The sequence below is a fragment of the Trachurus trachurus genome (assembly GCF_905171665.1).
Source record: "Trachurus trachurus genome assembly, chromosome: 18".
NCBI classification, from domain to species: Eukaryota; Metazoa; Chordata; class Actinopteri; order Carangiformes; family Carangidae; genus Trachurus; species Trachurus trachurus.
Window position 1 is genome coordinate 14,501,361 of NC_139909.1, and position 25,256 is coordinate 14,526,616.

A 25,256-nucleotide genomic window follows, 5' to 3' on the forward strand; every position below is an offset into this window, starting at 1 on the left:
CATTACATACAGTATACTACCCTTCATTATTACCCTTCAGTAACTTTTTTCTGCCTGAAGGTGTAAGGAAAGAGGTAGGGTTGTGTTTTTATTCTATGATATCTAATAATGTAATATTTCAGTTATAATGAAATAACAAACACAAAAATACTTTTCTAAATTTTAGATCACATCCCCCATACCCATTGATAAAAATTAAGATGAAGAGTTAATAAAATGTTCAACATGTAAACCAGTAATTTAACAATATTTATCAGGAATACAATTCCATTCACACATAAAGCACATGATAGCTTACTGTGTTTTATGTGCATCCCATCCATTGAAAAAGATTGAAATTATGATTTAGGATATAAAATAGGCCTATGAATATAAAATCATAATAACCATAATTTACGTAATGTTCCGAAAATAAATACATCCTTAGTTATTGCTTGCTTCTAATGCTGATTTAAAAATTTAAAATAAAATTTTAGATTTAATAAAATTATTGACTCTTTGCAATGAATAGAGAAAAACACAAGAACAAGAAAAAATATTTATAAATGGATATTAATAAGCCTAAGTGGGATTTGAAAAAAACATGTAATCCATTTATTATTGTCAACCATATGGTATTCCTATAGAAGGAATGTAATATTACATATTAATAATAAAGCTGTTCCTACCTGTAGATCTCCTTGTCTTCAGTTCAAAAGAAGAAGGCAGTTATGTGTATCTTTATCCTCAGTTGTGGTTTACAGGTAGACCACTGTGATGTTCTTAGGAAGTGGTGGAGGTTGAGATGTGACACCTGTTCACTCTGTTTGACTATTTAAGCTCAAAGGGTGGGGAGAGTCAAGGTGTGATGGCCAAAAACACTGACATCATGGATGATGTTCCCAGGGGGTGGGGTCAAGGAACAGGTGCTGAGGGGCATGTGTGACGGGGACCACAAACATGTCTTTTGCTGTGTCACTGTACATTGGATTTTTTTTTTCCCGAAGAACTTTACTTCCTTGAGGCCACATAGTGCCTGTAACCAACCTCTTTCACATGATGAGGAAACACTGTGTTTAAAATCTTTCTGAATGGTTGTCTTATCTCATGTAGCAATAATAATAATAATAATAAAACATAATTTCTATAGCACGTATTGAAATTAAAATTAAGGTGCTTTACATATAAAACACATAATTATTTAAAATAAGAACAAACTATAACAATAAAAAAAAAAAAAACCCAGACTGACTAACTATTTAGATTTTTGTTGTAATATAGATGTACAATTTCTGAAGTGAAGTCTGCGATTCATAACTTTAATTGTTGAGCTGTATGAAATACCTTCACAACCTCTGCACCAACCTCCACTAGTTCACTAGCCTTGTAAAGATGCCTCTGTTGTTGTGAGGGGTAACAAACCTGAAGGCTGGGCAACATACAATCGTGTGAGAGTGTGTATGTGTAAAGTGGGCACAGGTCATGAGACCGTTTAACACAATGGCAAGAACTGGTTTGAAAGTGGCAGTACAAGATTTTCTGTTTGCTTCTATGTCCCCATTGTGTTCAGTGGTTTCTTATGAACACTGACCCTCCCTAATTAATAAAGCAAGTCCGGGCAACTCGGAAATATTAGTCCATAATTTGAGCAGTAGTTATTCACGTAGGAGTGATTGCTCTGATCACAGCAGAAGATCTGGTATTATATCAAACATCATGAAGGAAAGAAACTAAAAACTTTTTGCTTTTTTATCTAAGTAGATAATGCTAATTGTGGTAATTCTGGTAATTGTGTGTAAACAGTAAAAACATGATAATAAAAGGTGATTAACCTTAAATTTTCAATTGGTTTCTGCCACAGGTGTTTTCTGTGAGCCCCAGTATTGATATCCCTTGAACATATGAAGTTACTGTTGCATTTGATTACCATTGTCAGTAGTTGGCAAGGTACGCTTGAGTTTTAATTAATTCTATATCTCTCAAACTAAATGCCTTGAGTTTTATGGATTTTTGTTGTGTTTTTACAACATCTGAGGAGGAATTTAATTTTCCTGTTAGGATACGGCTTAACCTCCTGTCCTTTGGAAAACCTGAATAAATGGTAAACACTGGAATATACAGTATGTGCTACTTGAAATAACATAAACAGTGACAAAATTAGATTTCAAGGCTTAACGCTAATGAATAGTGAACTTTAACTGACCAGAGGAATAACAAGAAAGAGGATTCATGAATAAACAATGGTGTGGACTGGGAGTCACATTGTGGCATGAAAGTCTCGACCGTGGCGTTTCCGTGTTAAACCTGTTTTGTTGTCATGGGACCAGATGATTTCGGTGCATATCAAACCAGTCTTGGGATGTGTTATAGCACGTATTCATGGGGTGTATCAGAGAAGCAACAGCGACTCAGTGCTGTATGTGATTTTTGAGTGATTCATTTGTCAGGTGATTAAGGCTGATTTGATTAAGGTAGAAATTTGTGCTGCCCACAGTCAGCGAGTGGATGGCTGAGGGTTTTTCCAGCTTTAAGAATGAGGGAAAACAGATCACTTGTTATTTCTATATTTAGGGATTTCCAAAACATAAAACATAGATCTTTTTTTTAAAGAGCACATATTTTTGAATTTATCTTATGTTCTCACTCACTCATAACGCATGCCGTAGAGGTGTTTCCGTGGTGACAAGTAGGTCAATGACCTGGCTGCTGGGAAGAGATTGTTCTCAGATAGTTTTTCTGTGAATGTACTGTTCATATCATCAGTTGCCTGTATTTTTCTCATCAGCTCAATAGGCTGGCTTTACTGCACTTTAGCTCAGAATTCACTCACTTTCTACACATTTCAAGCACTGTCTGTAGTCCTATTTCTTCTGTTCATTCCTGCGCTACTGCTCCATTTTATAATCAGTAATAATCCACAACCGGGCAATGCGCACATGGAGGAAGTTCAGTGCATATTTTGTTAGTTTTCCCATAAACCCCAGGACATGCACTTACTAGAATCCATAAGTCTAAGTTACATGCAACAAATAACTTATACCTAATATTTGCCTTCACCAAACAGTGCTTCTGCAGTCTATGACGAAGGGTTGTTAATCAGTCACAGTCCTTCATGGTAAAGACTCAGTAAGAACTCCTTGAGGGTTGCCTGCACTCATGCAACTATCCAGTTAGCTATGCACATGGCAGCGTTGCATTACTAACATTCATGCAGATACAGATCAGGAGCTTCAGTTTGTGCTCTCATAAGATATTTTATAACTGCAGTGTATAGAAAAATACAGCACATCCAAACTTGAGGCAGATCAGAGATCAATCAGACAACTCCCTAGAAGTAGAAAGCTTCAGCACATCTGACTAGCAGAGTTAAGTTCTGTTAGCTGTCAAACTCAATGGAGACTGGTTTGCAGTAATGGGCACAAGGTATTAAAATATGTTTAATTGCTACCTTACAGTAGTTTAATTACATGCAATGGTTGTCATTGTCATTTTTTACATTCATTCATACATTCAAAAGATGCACAATGTTCAGAAATTAAAAACAAGCCGTCCTCTCTTGCTATATTTGCAGCAACAGTGCTGCTTTTGGCTGCGATCGCTTCTTTTGTATTTCATAGGAAAAAGGAATGTCTGCACACCAGCAACAGCTCCAGAGCAATATTTTTTTAATAACAAAAAAAGGCAGTGTAACGTTTCAGGTCACAAACGCTTCCTCAGACTTGAAGGAAGGGTTTCTGACCTGAAACGTTACACTCCCTTTTTTTGGTGATGGCATCCACGACGCAAACGTGTCCCGTAAACATAGATGGCAGTTGCATGATTTGGCAGTTGGACTGACAGACAGGCCATCCAACCAGTTTTCTGAGACTAATTTGATTGGTACCATGTTGCATGATATGCATCGATGTGTGTGTGTAAAATTAAAGGTACCACCGAAGGCGGCTCATTTTTGGCAACATTTTGGCAAAATTATAAAAAATCTCAGTATATCTGGTAAGTATTAACACAGTAATCGATGACATAAGTGATTTGACATGTTAATGATGAAATTTGGTCATCTGTGTAAGGAGAAGTGGCCAAAAGTTGGCCTACAAGAACAAAAACAAAATCAGTGCATATATTCCTTCTAGGAACAAGACCTTCCTCAATATGATTTAGGAAGGTTGGTAATGCTGCACATTGTCATCATCTCACAGATCATCACTGATTATGTAACCAATGTGCCTTACTTTCTTCAGTCCGTTCCACCACCACCATGACTTGTGCATACTTTTTGAGCAGTATCTGCAAACCAGAAGTTGGAGGACACAGCATGACTGGATTATCAGTGTGCATGCTTAATGAAAGTATATGCCTAATATAAAACTGTTCATACCGGAGATGAGTTATGTATGAACATAACTTGTGCAGCTTTAACAGGATTAAATTGTTTTAGAGCAAGCTGAATTTGTGCTACACCGACGTGTGTAAGATAATTAATAGTTCCTCCAAACATTGTGACAGATTGCCTTTCACCACAACCATTCCAGGAACATGTTGGCAATGTTTTTTTGTTTGCTCAAGGGTGTTTTAAGGTAAATGAGACTCAACACAAAAATCCAGATCTGCAACTTTTTGTGATCGACAGGTTTCTAGAAACTACAACAAATCAAAAGATAGACTTCTGGCATCTTCTGTAGTGTTTATCTTCGATCTTGTCTCACTCCGTCCATGTTTCTCCTCCCCTTTAGATGTCCTGTCAACATCTTTAATGTCTAACCACATTTCAACCTGAGTCACTCATTGACGTCAACAAGTATGAAATAGTTGGCAGGTTTATATAAACAATTATTAATCATCCTTCATGAAGGTTGTAATGTTGAGTTTTATTGAAAACATTTTAGAGAGTTGTTCATTCAGTGGCCATTTGCTTTGGAGGATGTAGTTTGTACTGTTTAACTGAATCACATTATACAGAAAAGTGTGTCTGTTGTTTAGCCAACATTCATTGATATAAATGCAATGGACTCAAATAATTCACTTTATATTGCATTACTTCAGGATCCATGCAAACATAGTGGTCTTTTTCATCCAAGCCTTCTGTGAGACCTAATTGTAGGGAAAAGTAAGGATAATACAGAAGCAACTGAGGATCAGTGATGTAAACCACACCATGGCCATAAAGCATAATTTAAATAAGAAATGATAACAAAATACAAAACCAAAAATAACAACAACAAAAAAGTCAGTTTTCTGCATGGTCCTAAGATCCTCAGATCCCTTTATTAAAAAAATACATACAAGAGAACAAAAACATTAATAACATTATACAAATGATGGATGCAAGGATGTGACGTACACAATTGTTTGCACCATGTGCATTTCAACTGCACCACAAGTTGCATCAACACTCAAACTTATAATCGTCATGAAGTCGTAAAAGACCTGAATGATACTTATTAACCTGCCTGCTGAGTGCAGTGCTAAACATTAGCTCATCCATGCAGACACTTCTTTTATTCTCCTTAAGCACATATCCACAGTTGTTGACTTTTGTGAAGAGTAAATAAATTATTTCAGCACATCCGTGTTGTCAAGGACCAGGGAGGTGTTTACTAATGTCCAGTGAGGCATGAGAGAAGCCACCATCAAATGTGAGGACAAAAGACTGAGCGAAAACTCATGGTGGTTATAACTGAGAGAACAGAACTGACTGAGCTTTTGTTTCCTAAAATGACTTCATCAAAGCACTTTGCGGTTAACCTCTTTCATTATGTTTTTTGACCCATGTGATAAGTGAAAACATGTGTTGACTTTTTGATTTTTGTTTTTTGAATGGCAAGTTCATGCTGCACACAGCTTTTGTGCTTAAAATAAATCCACACTTATCTATGAACAGTGCTCAATTCATTACTTCTAAATAGATAGGCAGAAACAATTTATATGTTGTTGTTTTTTTTGTTTTTTTTTACCAATCCAGACTAATAATCAAATAGAATTACATTTTTTCCCCATTACACCAAAGCTCATCCATGAAATGCAAAAGTTACGGCAGTTTGTCCTGAACTCACAGTTTGTCCTTAGGGTTTCTGTCTTTGAGTCAGGTTTTGTCACCTGTGCTGAGAAATAGTTCTGCTCTGCTCCTTTCTGGTCTTGTTTATCATATGGTAAATAGACAGCATGAAATTTAGTCCTCAACTACAACTATTGCAACTAATACTTGGACAACATTTTGAACACAGTTTCTAAACATATAAACTGATAACTATAAAATACACAAATTACAGTAAATTAGAAAAAAAAAGCAATTAAAACAAGGGGGTTTCTCAATGAGTAAATACTCCCCAAAAGGAGGAAATAATCAGGTGGCAAACGGGTTTGATGACACAAATTCTTACCATGTCATTCGTTTTGCTTGCCATCTGTTTACCATCTCCTAAAAATCTAGAGAAACTGGTGTTGTAGCATTACCCCAGTTAAGGAAGTATGGTTAGTGACGTAGACTTACATTAGAGATTAGATTGCGTAGATTATGGACATGCACAAACTGTGAAACTCACAAATGTTATTTTCTTAAATGTGTGTAGAAGATGCCCATAGAAGATAACATTATTCTCACTGTTTACAGTAGCCTATGTAGCAGATTGTTTAGACTAAGTATTTAAAACATAACAAAGCACAACAATGAATATAAATAGCACTGGGTCAAATGAGTCAGTGAGTGTAATACAGGAGAATAGTTTTTTTTTGTCATCTCTATGTCTATTGATTGCATTTGCATTAATAAATCTTGCCTCTTTTTTCAAACTGCATAAGAAAAAGTGATTAATGCAATATGTTTATGGCATTAATATACCAGTTGTATGTGTTGTACTGTGGTCCAGTTATAGTTCATAACCATTTAAATCATTTTACTAAACTAACTAATTCGGACTGGTAAAAACAAAAAACACCTTATAAATGTTAAATATAGGGGAATTTTATACTTTTATTTAATTTAAGCATGCCTTTTCTCATCTTAAATCCCATTCACTGTATAAACTGTACATATTTCCTGCAATTATAGATAATTCCTTGTAATTATATGTAAGGTGATTTTCCGGTTGTTTATTTCCTGATTATAATATCCATACAGTCCTCTTAAAACTTCACCTTTTGACTTTGACTGCTATAGGCTTCCTGCTAAGAGAGCAGTCATTTATACAAGATTAATACCCAACCAGCTGTTCTTGTTGGACAAAATTCTTCCATCTTATTAAACTCATCATTAGTCATAGTTCAAGGAACATGAAGGCCATGAAGTCGTAGGTAGGTAGGTAGTGGATGGACAAGGTAGAAAACATGACAAGGCCATGTGACTCAAAGTGAAACATGACACCGCGGTACAAAATAGTCACCATTGTCTCAGAGGAGCCATTTGTGTTCTAGCAAGTAATGTTTGTCAATCCAACAAGTAATGCATAACAAGGTACAGATAAGAACCAACAGCTTCTTTAGAAACACCTCTACGTGTTGATGATGACAAACCTAAAAAAACAAACTCATCCCGTAGCTATTGTAACACATGCTTCAGCCATTCATCCATGTGCATGACTAATTTAATTAAAAAACCTGAATGACATGACTGAATGCTATCGAGGGAAGACATGAGTAAACTGGTGTTGTAATCAATAAGCCGGTGCAAAAACTGTTGTAATGGACATGATATATTTTTTTAAAGATTAATGAATGAATAATAAACTATATTTTCTCACTTTCGGTCAATTTTAATTAAAGTATCTGCCAGATGACTAAATGTAAATACTTTAACGCCACTTTGTGTACAGTAGTTAATTTAAGGCCACTATCATGTCATGTGGTGTATTTTCTGTATTGTGGCCAGCAGCTTGAGTTTGACTCTTCTCAAGACTACTCTGAATCAGTGCCTCTCTAACTTTCTTCCTTTCTTTGTAAAAGGACTTGAAAGATATTATGAAAGTTCATTATGTCTGTATGAAATAATTTGTTTTCTTTTTTTCTTTTCCAAGACAAGAAACACCAGCTGATAAAGCACGTCACCGTCTGACATCATGGTGACAGTTCTGAGGACAGAAGAAAACACCCAAACTGTCAACAAAATGGTATGAGAAAATTTCTTGTCTTGGAAAAGAAAACTAAGGACTTGAAAGTGTTGCAGCTTTCAGTCCCTTTAAATAGCAGTAATATTTTCAATCATTCAAAGCCACACCTGTGTTTCTCTCACTTGATTCCAGTGAAGGTTGTGTGACGTGCATTAGATAGAAGAAACAGTCACCAGAAAGTCATTGTGTTTTGTGTTGTTGGGTCACAGCTTCTAATTTTAATAATGTGCGATAATGTTAATCTGACATGGTTGAGGACATGCTGGATTCACAGGAATTCATGCAATGGAACTTTGAAACCCAGATAAGGTCGTGCATTCGGGAAGTGATAAATGAAACAATGTTGAAAGACAACCTTTCAATGATCAGATGTCTTCAACCTCTGAAAAATAAAGTGTTTTCTTCCTCCTCATCTATTGTATGTTTCACAACAAAGAGTGTAATACAGAATGGACAAATAAAATGAGAGAGAAATACGTTTATTGCAAAGAAAGTAACAATCCCAAAGACAATACAACAAATTTTAATTTAACACATAATTAAAACTACTACTTTAAATAATATAAATATGTAAAATGTATTACTACAAAATAGATGAAAGTACAGTTGCAACAAAGGAGTAATGGTCCAGGACTTCTACTACTGTAACTACCAAAACTACCTCATCCGCTAAAAATATCATTTTAAGTGGGCACAAACTGTTTGCCTGTTCACAGCATGTGGTCTCTTGGTTTTAGTGGTGTTAGGATTAAGTCAGTGTGGCTATGGTTTGGGTATTGACCACTGTTTCTTCATTCTTCAAGCTCAACAAGTTTCTTCAGGTCAGACTTCCAATGTTCTTCATTTTCTTCCTCCTCTACCTCCACCTCTATCCCATCCATGGTTTTCTGCAGCTCTTCCTTGATGCGGTTCAGCTCCAGCAGCCCATCCTGCAGGTCCTTGCACACTTCTCGGATTTTAGCAGCAAACTCTGTCTTTGCACCCTTCCTCAGCTCCATGGAGTCTTTCGCCAGAAAAAAGACATCGAGAGCCAGGAACAGACCAGACATGACTCCAGTGGTGACGGACATCACCTGGGCGGCTTTAGCTGCTCCACCCGCGACACTGAGGACCTGGACGGTGTTAATTAGGCTCTCTGTGTTGATCAGTAAAGCCTTGCCCGCCCGCCCGCCCTCCTTCATTACATGTTTGACGTTCTGGTTTAGGTGCTTCTTTGAGATGCTTTCAGCATACTCCTCAAAGTTCCACTCCTCAAGTGTCTCCATCCCTTGCTGTTAGGTAGAAGATACAGGACATCAAGGGTTGAAATACAATTTCCTTAAAGGTTATAGCTACAACTTTTTCATCAAAATCACTGCGTTGTCTGTAGGTGAGTTAGTGTGAAATGATTCAGATGTGTTTCCAGTCCGCTGTCAACACCGGAGCTGCTATTCGTTAAATACAGTTAGCGTTAGCTTAGCCTTAGCTACTAGCCGCTCCCTATAGGCGTACCTGGAAACCAGTACGATTGAAGGCTGGAGCTAGAGTGGGTATGAGTATGAATGCGACACCTATTGGCCGGACGGAATTAAACTTGTAGCTAACACCTTTAATTTAAACTGAAGATTCTCTACTAAAGCTGATTGAGTATGTAGAATATATTTTTTTATATTGAAGTATATTTTTTGGCTTTTTTGCCTTTGACGGCACATAGTAGAGATAGACAGGAAAGGGGGAGGCAGAGAGAGGGGGAATGACATGCAGGAAAGGGCTGCCCGATGCGGCATTCGAACCAGGGCCGCCTGCGGTGAGGACTGTAGCCTCTACATGGGGCGGCCGCTTTAACCACTGCGCTACGCACCACCCCGAGTATGCAGAATATTAACTCAAATTTCTACTCAACACAACTCCGCCCACACCAGTACATCTTTCGCGGAATAAATTAGCTCCATAAAATGCTTCTTTATAGAAGAAAGATAGATATTTGTATAACCTGTAAAGCCCTTTGAGACAAACTGTTTAAAATAAAACTGCCTTGCCTTGTATGATTTCTAATTCTCTGAGATAAAACATGAACATGAGGAAAAATGATTGCTCTGACAAACTGAAAAGAGATCTCACCTGCACAAACTCCAGGCACTCCTTGATGTCGTTCATCTCCTCCTGGTAGTCCTGGATCATCTTCTCCACCTTCTTGCGGTCCGTCTTTGAATGGACTGTATCTGTGATGTTGGCTGAAGCAGACGCCAACCCACCCGCTGTTGCTACACCGATGCCTACCGCTGTGACGATGAGGGACGTCCCTGCTGTGAAGGGTGCCAGAATGAGGCCGGTGATAGTGGTGACGGACCCAGCTACACTGGCCAGCCCGCCGCCAACACTGGCCGTGACCGTTTTCTTATGAAAGGTGTCGGCTGCATCGGCCAAAGCCAGGAGCTCCAGGATGCGCTGCTGGAGTGAGGCGCCACGCTGGTTAAAAAAGCGAACAAAAAGACGCGCCGCCATGAAGACACGATCAGCTGCTTGTTCCACCACTCTAAGGAAAAGAAACAAGAAAAAAAACACTTACACTTTAGTCTGGTATTCTCAACACTATGCTCAAATCTAAAGGCCAGCTGATAACTTACTCTTCAGCTTCATCATTCTGTGTTGCCTCATTCCACTCATCCCAGCCTAATGCACACAAAACAATGACATGTTTCAACTGCAATTAAAAGCATCACCAATAAACCAACAAAACATGTCAATATCAAGCATACCCTCGACTGTTCTCCACCAGGTCATAAGGCCTTCCTCGTCCTGGAAGTGAACAATTGGAATAATTCAGTATGTGCAGGTTAGTTAGATTACAAACCAAGCATAATGTGATCCTGTACTAGAAGTCATCAAAATGAGCATACGTCCAGAGGATCCGGGACTGTTCCTTCACTGGGCACTGGTACTTCGGCCATTTGGAGTGTCTGAACTTCAACAGTCTCCTACAGTACAACAAAGACGCATCACACTGTTCACATTTTGCTGGACTGAATTTCTAAAGAGCTGTTAAAAAGTTAATGGTCCGACAATTTTTACCTTGCTGCAGCTTGTGTTCATAGTTAAAGATGCAACAATTTGTTTACTGTATACTACAAAAGAGTAACAAAAAACAAACAAACTCCTAACTGGCTCAGAAGGAAATATGAAATGTTACTGTACTGTCATCTGTATCATCAAATGGTGTAAGAAGTAATGGGGGAATGCATTCTTATTCTCAAAATGTTTTTTGAAATTCTATTTTTATTCATGTACATGAAAGTAGTATTTTCAATTAGTGCTTATTTTGGAAATCTAAACCTGATGGATTAGTCATTCATTGGTAAATTCTTCCCATTTTGAATGCCTTTTCACATTTGAAAGAAGTAAAAGTAAATGCTTCTGTACTTCCTGTGAAATCTCTAATACTCAATACAATTGTGATAGTTAAGAGTAATGACTGTCTTAATATCAAAGAGATGAAAAAATATACCAACATGTGGCGCACACAACCTAGTTCCAGTATGAAGCTACTCCAAAGATTCTGACACAGGCCATCTAGAAAATACATCCCCTTAGCTGCTTCCACCTGAATCAGGGAGTAAGCCTTAATATTTTTTTATGTTTTAATGATTTGAGCTCCATGTATACAAGGACAAATGTGTGGCCCATTTTCTTTAACTATTTTCCAAATAATACACCTACACTTTTGTGTTGCTCAAGTTGAAGGCGAAAGTGGCAACTCGCTAGATTGTTATGGCGTATATTTAATTTTTCTTTTGACTTAATTTCATGATTTCCATTTGCTCTGGCAATCCCAGAGTTGTCATGTGATAGGAACACACATGCACCAATAGCAAATGAAGACAGAAAAGAGGAAACTGGCAAGAGAATTCACAGGCTGTGCGTTATGTTTGCGTTAAGTTGTACTCTAAATATATTCCAATGAAATAACTAAAATTGTAGCTTTATGGGCACAGACTATCCTCTAAACACACCTTGTCAAAAATATCAACCCGTCAGCTTTAAGCAGCTGTAAGCAGCTTCAAGTTTGGTTAGTTAGATAATACCACTTTGCAAACAGATTTGCATGTGACATCGCTTGTGCTGGATAAGCACACACGGAAATGAAAAATAAACACTTTCCGGAGATCACCTGACTACGGATAAATACAAAATAAAATTCTGCATGCAATGCAGGGGAAAGCTGTACTGAATCTATGCATCTTTCTCCGTGTCTCTGGTTCATTTTCTATACTATTTTCTTCATCAGATTTAGCTGTGTATCTGTGCACCCATACCTTAGTGTAAAGCACTTGAATTGGCTCTATGCACAGCTCCACTACTTCCTGAACTTAAGGCTGCTCTTTTATTTCCTGTCTTACATTATTGGACGAACTGATTAATCCAGGTGTGTCTGACCATTGTGACTACTCAGACACACCTGGATTAATCAGTGTGTCCAATAATGTAAGACAGGAAATGAAGGACCTGCTTTAAAGGGATAGTTCACCCTAGAATGATATTTCGCTCATTATCTACTCACCCTCATGTTGACTAAGGGCTGGAAGAATTTCCAGAGTCCACCGTCCCTTCTCTGAGTTACAGGAGGTCTCGGCGTAGCAGTGAATTTCAATGCAACGGTTGCAAAGGGACACTGGAGCTCTTCGTAAAAAAACACACACAAAAAAACATCCAAATACCTCCATGATGCTCGTATGTAATGTCCGTCTTGTGCTGAAGCCCCAAATTGCGTAATTGTCCCGAAAAAAAATTAAATAAGTCTATATTTTAAGCTTGTTTGTAGCGGAAGCTTCTCGTCTTCTTCTTCTTCTCCTCTTCCTGGTCCGTCCAAATATCGCGTGATTTGCGCCGGCGTCAGTGCGGTTACTGCGAATCACGCGATATTTGGACGGACCAGGAAGAGGAGAAGAAGACGAGAAGCTTCCGCTACAAACAAGCTTAAAATATAGACTTATTTAATTTTTTTTCGGGACAATTACGCAATTTGGGGCTTCAGCACAAGACGGACATTACATACGAGCATCATGGAGGTATTTGGATGTTTTTTTGTGTGTGTTTTTTTACGAAGAGCTCCGGTGTCCCTTTGCAACCGTTGCATTGAAATGCACTGCTACGCCGAGACCCCCTGTAACTAAGAGAAGGGACGGTGGACTCTGATAATTCTTCCAGCCCTTAGTCAACATGAGGGTGAGTAGATAATGAGCGAAATATCATTCTAGGGTGAACTATCCCTTTAAATCCAGGAAGTGGTGGAGCTGCGCATAGAGCCAATTGCTTGTATTCAAAGAGGTGCTGCATAAAAGCATCAATCAGCCCTTTATACCAACCTGAGGTAATTCCTCAGATGATGATGTTGTTGAGTCCTGTAGAGCCACAAAAAAAGATAACATTGATGAAACACATAATGACTTATAATGACTCATCTAGTGCAGAAAATGTAATTTAATGTTTTCAAGTCACAGCAGTGCCATTTAGTCAAGTACCTTTGTTTCAGATCCAAACAGTGCACTGGGCAGAATCTTCTTTATTCTGAATGTCTGAATAAGTAAAAAAAACAAAAAAACAAATGTTATTCTCTTTAGAGCTTCTTTCAGTCAGTCGATGAGCAGGTAGTGCTTGAATGAGAGAAAAAAAAAAAAACACTCTACGCAGATGATTTTCAGTATCAGTTTTACTTCAAGTTCAAGTTCACTTTTATTTGTATAGCACAGTTAAAAAGACCTGTGACAGTCGTCCAAAGTGCTTCACAGAGCAGAGACAGAAACAAAGACAAAAGCATGTGCAAGAAACAAGATGACATGCATACTTAACTTATTAACTACTTTGATTAAAGCTTTTGACTTCACTTCATCCTGTGTAACATACGTACCATAGTTTTTTTCTTTGGTGGCGCTATTGGTTGATTTTTCACCTCAGAGCTGGCGTCACCATCAGTATACCAAACAGACTGGAAAGGGAGGGGGGTTAGTTCTCACCAAACTTTGACATCAGGCTCACAGTTTCAGACATTCAAAAATACTCGAACAAAGCATGCCATATTATGTGACGACAACATGGGTGTAGCTGTACCTTATTACTGGCCTTAGATACTTATTAAATTTGTGACTGTTGTATTTTCTGAATACAATGATCAACCAGTTATTGTGAGATGTTTGTGAGTTACGCACATTGTCACATGCTTTGCATTCTTTTGACTAGACAGAATGTTTTTACCGTCAGTCTTCCTTTTGTGCAGCAGTGAAAGTGAAAACACAATGAATTAAGAGTCAGCCACTGCAAATAACTGTATAGCACTGTCTACTGTAGAGATCATATTTGGTTTATGTCATCAAGGGCAAAAACTTTTTATCTAGGTTCATTTATGAATTGGAAAAAATAAATGGAACTTGGAAAAACATCATTCCAGACAATTTGGAGATGGAGTGTGCATCTTACATATCTCTCTATGGTGGCGTCATCCAAGCTTTCAGAGCCGAAGGATTCCTCATGATGGATACCTTGTTTTTCCTGATGCAAAATAGTAAACAGGTGGAAGAAAAACTAAAGCTCAGTCTGCAAGTTTAAGTACAAACATCAATCAGTAGCAAAAGATAATTAACATACACGCAGATGCTATCAACTCATTTTTTTTTTTGTGTTGCTGGTACCTCATCGCCATGATGAAATGGGGACTGTACATATTAACACTAGATGAAAAACAACCTCCATCAGTGTGGTCAATGATAATGCACTAAACAGGATGCACCCGGCCTGGGTAAATCTCTGAAGGTGTTTTGTCATTAAAGACAGAACCATTCCTTCTAATAATCACTGTAACCTGTACCTGTGTCTTGGATGAGGAAGAGTCTGTCTGAGATTCATCTCCTTGCATCTGTATAACAACAAAACAGTGGATGACACAGATTCATAGACAGAAATGAATCAGAAACATTAACCATTCAAATAATCCATTTAAAATGTTTCACAAAGCTTGTTATCAACTGCTTAAGTCATCCTTTTCTAACTTCACACACAATTAAAAGCCTAAACTTAAATTGACAAAACATAATTTCTTAATTTTTTGGGGCAGTACCTGTGTGGAAGATTTAAAGGGGTTCACTTTCTGCATCATTCCTTTGAACATCCCTGGGTTCTAAAATAAAAGAAAGAAGAAAAAAAAACAGGAAGAAGGTCAAGCATATACATGCATTCATCATATTCTAAAAAATAAATTAGGTGAATAAACAGGAAACAATGTTAATGATGCCACAATTCAAAAATATTTTTAGATGTTAAAAATCACTGTGCCGTTCATGTCACAAAATCAAGAAAGGTTGATGTCTGAGATCTTTATTCACTATTAAGTAAACTACTGCCATCTGGTGGTAGCAGGGAGGATTTATGCAGTTTTACAAATACCAAACAAATTGAGCAGCAGCACTTCAGGCAGGTCCCACGGTCTAAGATAATGCAATGTTCAGGATTCAAGACAGACCTGTGACCTTCCAAATCAGCACTGCAAAACATGACCACACCTTTTTAGGAGGTAAAGCTTCACCTGCATCAAAGCTGGACACTTTGTGTTGAAAGAAGGCCCTCTGTTTTACTGGATATAATAAGTTTAGAAGGCTTACTTTAGGCGTGTATCATATAACACGAGGATATTGTGTTACGGCTTACTTTAGTGTTGCCCAACTCTTTAATGTTCTGTTGGCATCATCTTCTTGACCAAGTACTTAATTGCACAGACCTACCTGCTTCTCCGGTAAGTTGTTATTGTCTGCCAAGCTTCCAGTGCTGGAGGAAAGGTCATTGTTTAGAGGCTGGTTATCCTGGGGAGACATTTGAGAAGTATGAAGATCTACAGACTAGAGCAAGTGATCTGATCAATTCGAATCATGGGGTCCACATCCTAACAGGTACCTTTGGCTGTGAGGATTTGAATGGGTTCACTTTCTGCATCATTCCTGTGATCATCCCTGGATTCTAAATAAAAAATAAATACATCAATTGCACAATCTAAGTCTAAGCATTCGACCTAATCAAGCCGATCAACCAAAAGTGAGTAACTTTTAGATCGGTGAATTATGCAGAACAACACACAATGCACCTGTTTGGCCTGAAGTTCTTTTCCAGTGTCTTGTGGATCTGCACCATCATCTTGAGGATCAATCTTTGGTACCTACACATGAGACAGAATAATCTTGAGAAAAAAAAGTCCAAGATGCTTAAAAGTAATCGCAGAATGATGTGACCTTTACTTCTTTAATTAATCAATCTCCTTGATTGGTTTGTTCTAGTCACAAGATCAGCTCAACAGTCAAATCTTTTGGTCAATTTTCCTGTCTTTTACAGAGGCAGTACCTGTACCTGTGTGGAAGACTTGAAGGGGTTGACTTTCTGAATTACTCCTTTCAACATACCAGGGTTCTGAAACACAACAACACAATGTTACCCTGTGCACCACTGAGTAAAAATCTATTTTCATATCTAGAGTGAAAATCAACACATTTTTTAACCACTCCATCTTACTAGCTCTTTTCCCATGGCTGTTGTTTTTTTGAAATCCTTTGACAGCTTAATTCTTATAAGCCTTAACAAAAGATGTATTTGTGACACAGTTTGCATTTCAAATTAGGAGTTTAATAATCTGGTTCAACTAAAGAGGGCCTTAAAACCTTTTAATCAGCCTGAATTTGACTAGAAATTGCTGTATCAAGTCATGATATTTAACCAACCTGATTAGAGTCTGAAACCTGTCCCTGTTCCAGCGACTCTGAAGATTGAGCTTTAGAGACCTGTGGAAAAAAAACAAAAAAAATAAAATAAATGAATCTACCCCACTGTCTCACAATGAACATCTAATAATAACCATTGTAACATGCAGACAATGCTGTGGCTACCTGGGAGGTAGATTTGAATGGGTTGACCTTCTGCATGACCCCTTTCAGCATTCCAGGGTTCTGAAATACAAGTATGTATTGATCTTACTGTTTAAACCAGAGTTTACCACTTGGTGGGTAACAGCAGACAAGGAAACACCTCTTAAAAGATGTATTGCCATATCAATGATAAGGCAATTACTGCAACAGTTATAATTGAATTCCTCTCACCTGTGAGGAGTCTGTCCCTTGTTCTAGTGATTCTGAAGAGGGTGCTTTGCCGACTGTGGAGGAAACCTAAAGAAAGCACAGACATGGTAGGCTACCACATGATTTCATTAAACCCAAACTGGTACTGAAAATTAAAAATGGTTTTACCTGATTGCTAGACTTGAATGGATTGACCTTCTGCATAACTCCCATTACACCAGTCCTCTGAGGATTACAACAAAATATAATTAAAAATAAACAAACAAAAAAAACTGTGCAACAATAATTAAGTGTTTAAAATAATTTTTGCAGACACAAACCGGAAAACAAAACAAAAAAAAAAGATATGGGTGAGCTCAAGGCCATCTTACAAAGTTGTGGCTTGTTCTCATCCTAGGCCTTTGGGTTAAACTAATTTGTGACCTCATTGTTGTTTTCTCACAACACTTTTTACAGCCAAAAATGTGAAGAGAGTGACTTTTGACTGTATTTTGATTTATTGTATTTACGAGTGACCATTTACCTGTGGGGTTGCATTAACTCCTGCATCCTGTCTGTCGAGGCTGTGTGTGACTGGATTGTCCAACTCCTATGTATAATGGCCTCAATTAATGGCACAATTTCACATAAAGAAAATATTCCGACAATACTGTGATTGTGTCTACATACCTCCTTTCTGGGTCTTGGGGGTTCCAGTGGAGTCTGGACTGAAGAGCCCTTGTCTTTTCTGAACATGTTCATGCTGAAATACTATAGGGCTTAAAAATATCAGGAGGAAAGGAGAAAAAACATGGCTCTTAATAAATATAAACTGACAACCAGGAGGCAATGACAAATTTTTCAGCATAATGGATATTTAAAGCAGTCAAAGTTAAACTTTTCTCATGACAGACCCACACACCAAACTCCGTATAAAAACTAAACTATTTATGCACTACGTCAAATTATACACTTGAAAAACGAGTTGTTATGTTTGTTGAGTAATTTTGAGAAAACCTTTGCTTTCTGGGGAAAAAAACGGTCAACATCACATTCATCATGATCAAACGTACACGTGTTTTTGTCGCATTGTCCATTCATTAGTTGTGGGAAGTGTGAATCACAGCTGGCGAATAGCAGAAGTAGTTATAGTAAGTTCCCTTTGGTGAACAATGAACATGCACTAGACGAATTGAAACCGGTGTTGAATTAAGAGGGTAACACGTTAAGTTGCTGTCTGCGACGTGTAAATGCGCTGAGGGCATCAAACCTTAAACTGGGCAGAATTTTGAACACGGTTTGGCTGATAGTGTCGTTGTCACTTCAAAACAACGTCACAGTGCCGACCTGCGCTGGGCATTGTGTCCACCACTTCACAGGAATGTTTGGTAACACAAACGCGAGCAGCACACAATGAAATGAGCAGGGTGCCTACCTCAGAGTAGAGTCATAAATAGGACCTGACAGGGAAAAACACCGAGTTGCAAAGCAACGACGCGAGTGTACGAGCTCTAAAAGTCGCAGGCTACGGGTCAGTCCTTCACGTCCCCTTCAAAACACGGAGAAGTCAGACCGGTTTGACCAAAACCGAGGCGAGCCTTCCGAGAGTTGGATTACTGGGTGTTACCGAGTATAGTGTGTCCCTTGTCTGCTCTGATTTCACGGAAAGTTTAAAAAGCAAAAAATGAGCGGATAGAGGGCGTCAAAGAGCGAGTATGCAAGCGCCTCACGGTCTTCTTCAAAGATCAGAATAGTTCGGGAAAACCGCCCTGTCCTGGTTTACCTGTTTCCCGTTACCTGAGGGCCTATGAGGGCGTGGCCGCGCTCTGAGGTTTGTTTTGTTCCGTGTGTTTGACAGTTTTACTTTTAATTTGTCTAGAATGTTGACTCTCCGTACTGTTCCTTTTCTAAACTGAATATTTGTTTTATTTATGGTATGTTCACTGTCTTAATAAATGTCAAACATTAAATATAATAGCCTAGTTATTCTAATGAATGTTTGACATTTATTAAGATAATGAACACCTAATTGTCAGGTTGATTTTAATTTAATCTGAACAATCAAAACAGGAATGGGCACTGCATTTTAACAGATACTTAAAATAGATCATTTCAATTAAAATATTTGTATTTTATTTTCAGTATTATGCCTTAAATAATAATTCAATTTCACAGTTGCCTACAAGATTTCTACTTGCATCCACAAAATATATTTCAAAACAAATGTTTGCCAGTCTAAAGAAACATAAATATTTCTTAAGCTTTTCTTTGACATACAATGAAGGCATTATGGCACATACAGGTTACAAATAATTAAGGTATGAACATTTTAACAGTATGCACACATACAAACATATTTTTAAAGTGTCTCCAATTTTGTTAAAGATTATATTGACTCTGCATTATGTGACACAAATTACCCTATAAACCAATATCCAAATGAAAGCCAGCATATTTCTGCAGTTATTTTAGATGGTGACATGTTACACCGAATGGAAATATGTTACCACCAGATTGGCAACAAATAGCTGTGTTACTTTGGAAGCCTCGTCTGATACTGCAAATTAATTTAGCACTGGCACCGTCAGTAAGATTGTAAGGAGCTTTACCAAACTGGTGCTGCGGGACAATGGGACTGTACAAAATATTTTTTATTTTGTCCAAATATTGCACGAAACATTAAAAATAATTAACTCTGACAAGAAATCCCATACAGTGATTTAATACAAATAAATTCCCTTATCTACAACATTAATTTTATTTAAAATATATGAAACTATTACATTTAAAGAAGACTACTCATAATATATATATATACACACACACAAGCCTGTAATAAACTGACCACAGTAATTTTCATTCCACAAATGAACTCAATCAAAATGCCAATAGCTACACATTTATGTCATAAAACATCTTATTAAAATTAAACAATGCTCTGAATTACAGAGTAATTCACAGTGCACACAAATATTAAAATATAATAGAAATACAACAAAAATCTTCATATTACTGCAGTGGACTAGAATTATAAGAATATACTCTAATCTGTACATAACCAGGTTCTGCTGTTATCACTAATGTTAAGGAAATTCTTCTGTACTGACAGTTCCCCTATTTAGCCAGGAGGGGGTGTTGGTGATCTTTGAGACATAACTATGTCCAAAGTGACATCATGCAGGGTTTTGCTCATATGTTTCCTGTAGATTCCTGTAGCTCCTCTCTGATGGTGTTGAGCTCCACAATTGCTTCATTCAGTCTATTTGCCAGCTCCTTTATTTTACTCACCATCTCTTTCTTGCAGCTTTTCTTCATCTCCCGGGAATCTTTGATGAAGTACCGGTCCATGCCTTTGAAGAGTCCTTGTACTGACGCTACAGCTTCATCTGTTACCTCGGTTGCTCGCATCACAGGTGAGTCAACTAAGCCGATAGTCTGGACGGCCCTGCGGATCTCCCAGTCTTCAGAGTAGTGTTGGGTACCAGACCTAAGGAATGGATGGCCTCGTAGTTTGTATAAGCCCTGATTGATGAAGTGAAGGATCTTCCCAATGTGCAGCAGATGAGCCTCATACTCCTTCAGTACCGTCTCCACCTAGCAAAGAAAGACAGTGATCTCGATTTAAACACTGAGAAAGCTAAGGTAAAACTCATGATGAGATGATGCTCTTGTGTCGAAGTCACATGGGACATCGTACACATACCTTTTTCTGGTCTTGTATGTTATTAACATTATCAGAAATGGCAGCAGAGGCTGAGGTAATTCCACCAGCTGTTGCCACTCCCACCCCAACAGCTGTAACCAACAGAGAGGCGCCAAAGGTGAAGGGTGCCAGAGCCAGACCAGTGATGGCCGCCACACCACCCACAGCAGTCGTGGTGCCACCTGTAATGCCAGCGATTTTGGCTTTATGGTGGAAGTCACTGATGTCATCGGCAATGGCGTGGAGCGTAATGACGTACTGCCAGAGGACCTCTGCTCGCTCTGTGAAGACCTTGTTGAAAACACGAAGGCCGCGGTGAACTTTATCCGCCAAGATAGTGAATGACCTAGGATTTCATTGGGAGTCAAAACAATATTATGTTAAAGGAAGCCGTACCTTTAAATATGGTTCTCCATAATAAACACCCCAAAAATCCTTTCATCTTGCAGTTAGATATTAATACAGAAAGATGATATTGCTTACAATTTCCATGTTTTTCTTTTTCTTAATTTATTATTTTTTGTCTATTTGTCTACTGTCTTTTTTGAAAAAGTATAGAAATCAGCCATAAATCCACATTTTCCACTGCCATAATTGTTCTATTGGTCTATTAAAGCAACACCAAAGCAAATCCCTTGGCGGCATCCCAGAACCTCCACTACCCCAAAATTCATAAACAGACGTACTTGGACTCATCCTCTTTTATGACTGTACTCTCATCGTCTGATGGCACCTCATCCCATTCTGAAATACAATCAAGCAACAGGGGTTGGTGAAGTTTAAAAATACATTTGAGTGTTAGTTTGTTATCTGAATCTGGTACTTAAAGGTAAGTTTGACAGTGACTCACGTTCCACAGTGTTCCACCACTCCATCAAACTGTCAGTGTCCTGTGACCAAAACAACAAACATACAGTAATCATGATGGCCCATACGTGGTGATGGAATGGACTATGTGAGTGTATCATTAAAGAAAACCAACCCCTTCTTCGTCTTCATCCTCCAAACCAGCCATAGCACGTTCATCCTGCTGAGCAGCCAGCCACTCCGCCTAAATTAGGGTTGAGGGGAAGGGAGTATGCAAAAAAAGAAAGAAAACAAAAACAAGCCATGACTACGTAGGTAGGTCTTTGCTGCATGTTTTTCTACAGCATATTCTCCCGTCTCCCAGTCATCAAAACCTGGCATTACATGTTCAGTCTATGTTGCTGAACCAGCTTTGTCACATGTCAAAAGGAATGTGTCCCATCAGGATACACAGAGACAAAGATAACCAAGCCAATGGTGGAAAACAACAACATGGTGTTTCTCAATCACCAGTTGAATTCAAAGGGCATCTTGTGTAAATAATGCACTAAGAGCTTCTCTGCATAAGAACTGTTCAGACAAAAATAGTTTTCCCATTTAATCTACACCAATACCAATTCTATTGAATACTGCAATCTCAACACAGTACTGTAAATAAGTTTATTAGCACATAATTGAATCATGGTTTTATCTGTATACTGTTAAGCACTCTGTGTACTCATACTATAAAGGGTGATATATAAATAAAAAAATACTTATTTAATCATGATACATTGCTTAAGTAGGTATCGACTTTTCCTAGGTGCATGTTAATACTTTAGGACATCAAGACACAAAACTTCCCCACTGAAAGTTCTACACTATCTCAAGAAGTACAATATACTGTATACAGGCATACTGTAGGTACTTGCAGTCAGTAAACACAGAACAGTATTTTACTTTCAGTCTGATTGGAGATGTGATTTTCCATAGCACTAGTCAGGTCTGAGCCAATGGAAAATTTTAGACAAAAACAAAATATGCTGTCAGAGTCATGAGAATCAAGTTGATCAGCTTAATTATTGTTGTTGAGTTACAGCCACATGATGATCTAAGATAAGGAAGTATATTGGATAAATAGTGAAAAGTGCGTCATTTAAAAACTGGTTAGAGCCCGCTGATGATCAAGCATGTCCAAAGCTTTAAGATGTGCCATTATAATAGTAATCACTGCCTAAAGAATCCAAGAACGATGCCAAGGTTTGGCTAAGTAGGTCACATGGGAATCGCTAGTCGGTCGTTCCTTATTTTCCTGCTGGTGTGAACTAACCTTAGCTGCTTCTGACATGAAGTCACTACATGTAGCTCCTGGTAGGTCGTCACACTCTGCAGGCTTGGCTTTGCCCTGGCCAGACAAAACACCATGGAAAGAAGAATGTCACTCTCTTGTTTTTAAAGATCTGACCGGACTAACAACCAAGCAAAAATAGATTTTGATTGCATGGACTAACCTTCAATTTGTATTTTTTGAAGCCTTTAAGCTTTGATGTCTTTTTCTGTTAAAGAGAGAACAAACAGTTTTGGCAATAACATTATAAACAACAAAGATGGAAGCAGCAAAGGCGAACACCAGGTTGACTGGAATACCGGTTTGCAGGTTTCCAGTTCATCTTCTTCATCATCATACATGTCTTCTGGACTTATGAATTCTTCTTCCTCAGCAAAGGTGTCGTACTGAAATATATAACAGATATGAAGCCAAGACTACAGAAACTAAGGCACATAATAATGTGCAATTCTTACATTCTACATGAAACATACGATGGATGGCGGTCGAGGCACACGGTGGCTGAATCCGATCAGAGCAGGATTAAGACCTTTATGTTTGGAATCCTTCAAAGGAAATAAACAAATCATGATGTTACTAGTATAATTAGAATGTATAAGTTATAAAATAACAATTTTAGTTGTAAGAAACCTGCATAGAGTCGTCCATCCCGTTCAGTTCTTCATCACTTAACTCCTCTGCTGAGAGGCTGCTCTTCTTTTTCTGAGGCTTGGTATATTGCAGCATGTCCTCCTAATTTGAAATATTTGGACAAATTGGTAACATATAAACCCCCACTTAGCAAAACACATCTACCATCTTCCTCAGCAAGTCAAACATTTGACATTTACCTTAGAGCTTCGTTGAACTGCATGCAGATTTTTTTTCTTCATTGGTTTCTTCTGTTGATGGAAGGCAAAAGCCAAAGTTAAATGAAAAGAAATTACGCAACAAAACGTTCAATGAAAATCTGAGAATTAATGGAAAAATGGTTACAGGTTTGCAGTCCTCAATTCCATAAGCATCCTCTACTACATTTAGTCCAGGAAAAAAATGGTCTGGTTTTTGTAAGTGATTGTCATCCAGGAAAGCAGCCTAAACACCACGTTCAAAACAACTGTTACTCATACTATAGCAGACATATCAGGAACATTAATAAACCTCTTCTGCATAGATACATAACTACAAAATATCCACCATTTTAAAATCTACAACCACATTCAGACAAGTCTTATACCTTGCTTGAGGACTGATGATCTTTTATCTCTTCTGCATCCTCAAAAGCATCATCCTGAGAGAGAAATATTAAACTGTAATTTACATGTAGACAAACAATCAGTGTCAGAATTATAGTATATTAAAGACAGTAACTCCAAGTAAAAGAAATTCTCAATCTGTGCCACTACATAAACCAATCCCCAATCGGACTGCTTATATTTCAGTAAGGGAGTGACCTTGTGATTATCTTGAGTGTACAGTATTTAGTAGCCCAGTTTATGCTGTGTGTAGCCATGTGCACCGTAAATTTAATCATATGATTTCTCCAGAAGGAAAAAAAAAAAACACTGAGCACATAACATCCTCACACCACACACACAGCTTACGAGCAAACCATGCTCATACTGTATAAATCCACAATATCCATTTGTGTAGTCATACCTGTGAGCCCTTACGAGGTGTGTATCCATGAGCTCCCTTCAGTTCATCATCAGACTGGACAGAAAAGCAATATGCAGACATCACCGTTTTCATATGTACAATATAATGTGGATTGAATATATTGTAGAAACTGTACATACCTTTTTAGTGATGGCAAATCCTCTGTGTGGCACAAACTGAATTTTCATCTTGTTTTTTCTCCTTTGGAGAGACTAAAGTAGGTAAATGATAAATAAATAAGTATTAAGAGTGCTTTCTTTCATGCACACACTTCCCTCAGTCAAAAACAGAATGAAAGAATTTAAAGTATGTAACTCCACTTCTTTGGGTTCAAGTGTCATGCATTTTGCAAGGCTGTAAATCACCACTGTTGGCTCGGTTATCTAACATCAGCATAACAAAAGTATACAAATCGAGCGAGTGTGTTACCTCTCCATGATGGGCTTCATCCTCCTCTTTCTCTTCACCTTTATCAGCACTATCATTATACATTGTATCCTGTTGAAAAAGACACTGCATTAAGAACTATTACATAACAACATACTGCTGTTTTTAAAGCTTTGGCGGCAGTATGAATTGGATACATGTGCTTTCTACAGTTTGGCAGACTGCAGATGCTTTACCTCTGACCATCGTCG

General features: G+C 38.0%; 2 protein-coding genes across 2 annotated transcripts; both read right to left on the minus strand.

The window, feature by feature from the left end:
• Positions 1–8,784: 8,784 nt before the first annotated feature.
• Positions 8,785–14,216, minus strand: LOC311002217 (apolipoprotein L6-like). The gene is made up of 8 exons (XM_083993495.1): positions 13,963–14,216; positions 13,577–13,630; positions 13,421–13,456; positions 10,958–11,035; positions 10,817–10,856; positions 10,685–10,730; positions 10,179–10,593; positions 8,785–9,349 (listed from the first exon to the last, which is right to left on the minus strand). Exons 1-8 carry the CDS (start codon positions 13,963–13,965, stop codon positions 8,870–8,872), a joined length of 1,152 nt encoding a protein of 383 aa, XP_083849621.1. The 5' UTR covers positions 13,966–14,216; the 3' UTR covers positions 8,785–8,869.
• A 1,366-nt stretch (positions 14,217–15,582) lies between these two features.
• Positions 15,583–18,777, minus strand: LOC311001897 (uncharacterized protein; the record flags this gene model as incomplete). The annotated part of the gene is made up of 12 exons (XM_083993076.1): positions 18,579–18,777; positions 17,834–17,922; positions 17,688–17,753; positions 17,333–17,389; positions 17,186–17,251; positions 16,976–17,035; positions 16,811–16,870; positions 16,443–16,502; positions 16,183–16,254; positions 15,996–16,058; positions 15,827–15,904; positions 15,583–15,588 (listed from the first exon to the last, which is right to left on the minus strand). The coding sequence occupies exons 2-12, from the start codon at positions 17,903–17,905 to the stop codon at positions 15,583–15,585; spliced, it is 660 nt and encodes a 219-aa protein (XP_083849202.1). The 5' UTR covers positions 17,906–17,922; positions 18,579–18,777.
• Positions 18,778–25,256: the final 6,479 nt, after the last annotated feature.